This window comes from Hibiscus syriacus, unplaced genomic scaffold (genome assembly GCF_006381635.1).
Source record: "Hibiscus syriacus cultivar Baekdansim isolate YM2019G1 unplaced genomic scaffold, ASM638163v2 tig00110596_pilon, whole genome shotgun sequence".
Classification (NCBI taxonomy): Eukaryota; Viridiplantae; Streptophyta; class Magnoliopsida; order Malvales; family Malvaceae; genus Hibiscus; species Hibiscus syriacus.
The window spans coordinates 734638-737364 of record NW_024062794.1 but is presented as its reverse complement, the minus strand read 5'-3'; the positions used below and the strand labels follow the sequence as shown (position 1 = coordinate 737364).

Below are 2727 nucleotides of genomic sequence, written 5' to 3'. Positions count from 1 at the left end.
TTATCGGATCTCCACCAAATTTTGGGACTCTGCAGAAGGTGATTGAGCTGATGTGGGGTAAATCTACTCCGGTGAAAGTAAGTCTGGCTGGGTCAAATCTTTTTGTGTTTTCTTTTGGCAATGCTTCTGCCAGGGACTGGGTTTTAGAGAATGGTCCCTGGCATGTTCAACATAGGCCTATATATATTCCTTAGGAAGTGGGAACCGAACATGAGGGAATTGCATGTTGACTTGTCTCGAATGCCGGTTTGGATTCAATTGTATAATATCCCCTTGGAGCTATTCTCGAGAAAGGGGTTTAGCTACATTACGAGTGCAATTGGTAAGCCCTTGCATATGGACTCAATAACTGCATCAAGAGAAAGGCTTGAATTTGCTCGAGTATGTGTTGAAATCTCTGTGGATTCAAAAACTCCAGACTCTGTTGCTGTTTTGTTATGTGATGGATCTATTGCTAGTATCAAGGTTATTGTACCTTGGAAACCAGATTCTTGTGATGTGTGTGGTAAATTTGGTCACTCGGTGAGATTCTGTCCTCAGGGGAAGAAAGTAGAACAGGTCTGGAGAGTAAAGGAGCCTAACAGAGAGAGGAAACAATTTGCAGCTGCACCAGGACTTAAAGTTGACACTAACCCTACTGAGAAGTTGGAGGGGGTAGTTGTTACTAACTCTACTGATCAAAGTGTTAATCCGGAGGGGAAAATTGTTGATACTAATTGTAAAAGCAATGTTGATATAAACTCTGAACAGGCTGCTTTAAGTTTGGCAGATATAGTGGGGAAGAATTCCAATGCAAATGATAGGCCTGATTCTGGGAAAGGTGCAGTTCTGGAAATTAATCATGTGAATATATAAAGCACTGATAATGGAATTAATCCTCCCATTAAGAGAGGGAGAGGTAGACCAACAAAGGGTGGTAGCAAAGGTGCTATGGGAGGTTCAAAAAAAGAAGTTTGAAGTCCTTAACTCTATAGACCCTGAGAGTTTGTTAGTTGCTGAAGACTCAGGTAAGAAGCAACGAGTAGCTTCTCTTGGAGTGACTAAGATCATCCAAGACCTGAAGCTAAAAAAGAAAGAGCATGTTGAAAAGGTAAAGAAAATAGAGGATAGAGATGGTGCTTCTTCCTCATCCACCCTTCCATGTTAGTTTGCTTTTGGAACATTAGAGGTTTCAACAGCCCTTTAAAGCAAAAGAAAGTGTTGAAATGGGCTCGTAGCTGTCGAATCAGCATTTTGTGTATGCTTGAAACCAGAGTTAAGGAAAGCAATGCTGGGGATATTGTGCATCAGAATTTCAGTGACTGGGATTCGTGTTGCAACTACAATCACTCAACAAATGGTCGCATCTGGACTCTTTGGCATAGAAGTTTAAACTGCACTATTCTTTCTGTGTTTGATCAGAGCATTTCTTTGAAGAGTTCTTTTAGGGGGAAGGAGTTTGTTATATCTGCAGTTTATGGTTTAAATGAAGGGTGCCCTCGAAGGCAACTTTGGAATCAATTGAGCTCTGTGGGGTGTACTGTTGGGAAATTACCTTGGTTAATCGGAGGAGACTTTAATGTCATCCTAAACACCGAGGAAAGCTCGACTACTGTAAGTGCGGCAACCAATGCAGATATTTCTGAATTTCATAATTGTGTGGATGATTTGGGAGTGTTTGACCATCCTTACACTGGTATGTTTTTCACGTGGTCGAATAAACAACAAGACAACTTCATGGCACGCAAACTGGACCGTGTGCTTATTAACTCGAGCTAGCTTGAAGCTTTTTCTGAATCTGAGGTGGAATTCCAGACTCCCGGGGATTCCTCGGATCACTGTCCAGCTCTGATTTGGTTCCATAAGGAGGCTCCTACTTCAATGCCTAAGCCGTTTAAATTTTTTAATTTTTGGGCAAAGCATTCTTAGTTCCTTTCTATTGTGGAGAAACCTTGGCAGGCTCCAGCTGTGGGTAACCCTGCTCAAGTTCTCTTTTACAAACTAAAAAGACTTAAAGGCTGCCTCAAGGAGTTAAACCGAGAATATTTCAATGACATATCTAATCGAGTCAAGCTGAATAGAGAGGATTTGATGAATATCCAGCTGGCTAACCTGAATTCTGCTCATTCTAGTAGTAACATCGCCTCTGAACTGGAAATTGGCAAGGAGCTGCAAGCCCTTGAAGAAGCTGAGCTGCTCTTTTATAAGCAGAAAGCTAAAGCAGATTGGATTAATGAGGGGGACCAGAGGACTCGTTTTTTTCATTCTATGGTGGCATGCAAAAGGAAATCAAACACAATTAGGGTGCTTTACAATCAGGATGAGCTAAGATTGGACACATTTGAAGATTTTTCAAATGAGGTGATCGATTTTTTCCAGAGGCAACTGGGGGTTGCTGACCGAAATATCACGGGCAGTAATGTTTAAACCATTAAAGATTTGCTGAAATACACTCTTCCTATGGGAACTGCTGATGAATTATGTAGGGAAGTGTCTGACATAGAGATAAGGGAGGCAATTTGGGGCCAAGGGAATGAGAAATCTCCTGATGGATATAATCATTTCTTTTTCAAATCAGCTTGGCCTGTTATCTCTGATGATTTCAAATCCGCCATTCGGTACTGTTTCAATAACTCTTTTATTTTGCCTGCTTTTAACAGTACAGTTATTGTCCTTGTGCCAAAAGTCCCGAACCCCAATATGATAAAAGACTATAGGCCAATTTCATGTTGCACTGTAGTCTATAAG

General features: G+C 41.2%; 1 protein-coding gene across 1 annotated transcript; it reads left to right on the top strand.

The window, feature by feature from the left end:
- Positions 1-865: 865 nt before the first annotated feature.
- LOC120133763 lies at positions 866-2406 on the top strand. Its single transcript, XM_039150281.1, has 4 exons — positions 866-1090; positions 1189-1675; positions 1795-1835; positions 1939-2406. Exons 1-4 carry the CDS (start codon positions 866-868, stop codon positions 2404-2406), a joined length of 1221 nt encoding a protein of 406 aa, XP_039006212.1.
- The last annotated feature ends 321 nt before the right edge of the window (positions 2407-2727 follow it).

What these genes read in the sequence shown, in the direction of transcription:
- LOC120133763 (XM_039150281.1), top strand. Translation starts at nt 866, where the DNA reads ATGGAATTAATCCTCCCATTAAGAGAGGGAGAGGTAGACCAACAAAGG. An exon ending in AGAAAGAGCATGTTGAAAAG is followed by an intron (nt 1,091 to 1,188) that starts GTAAAGAAAATA and finishes AGCCCTTTAAAG; the next exon opens with CAAAAGAAAGTGTTGAAATG. An exon ending in GTTTGACCATCCTTACACTG is followed by an intron (nt 1,676 to 1,794) that starts GTATGTTTTTCA and finishes GTGGAATTCCAG; the next exon opens with ACTCCCGGGGATTCCTCGGA.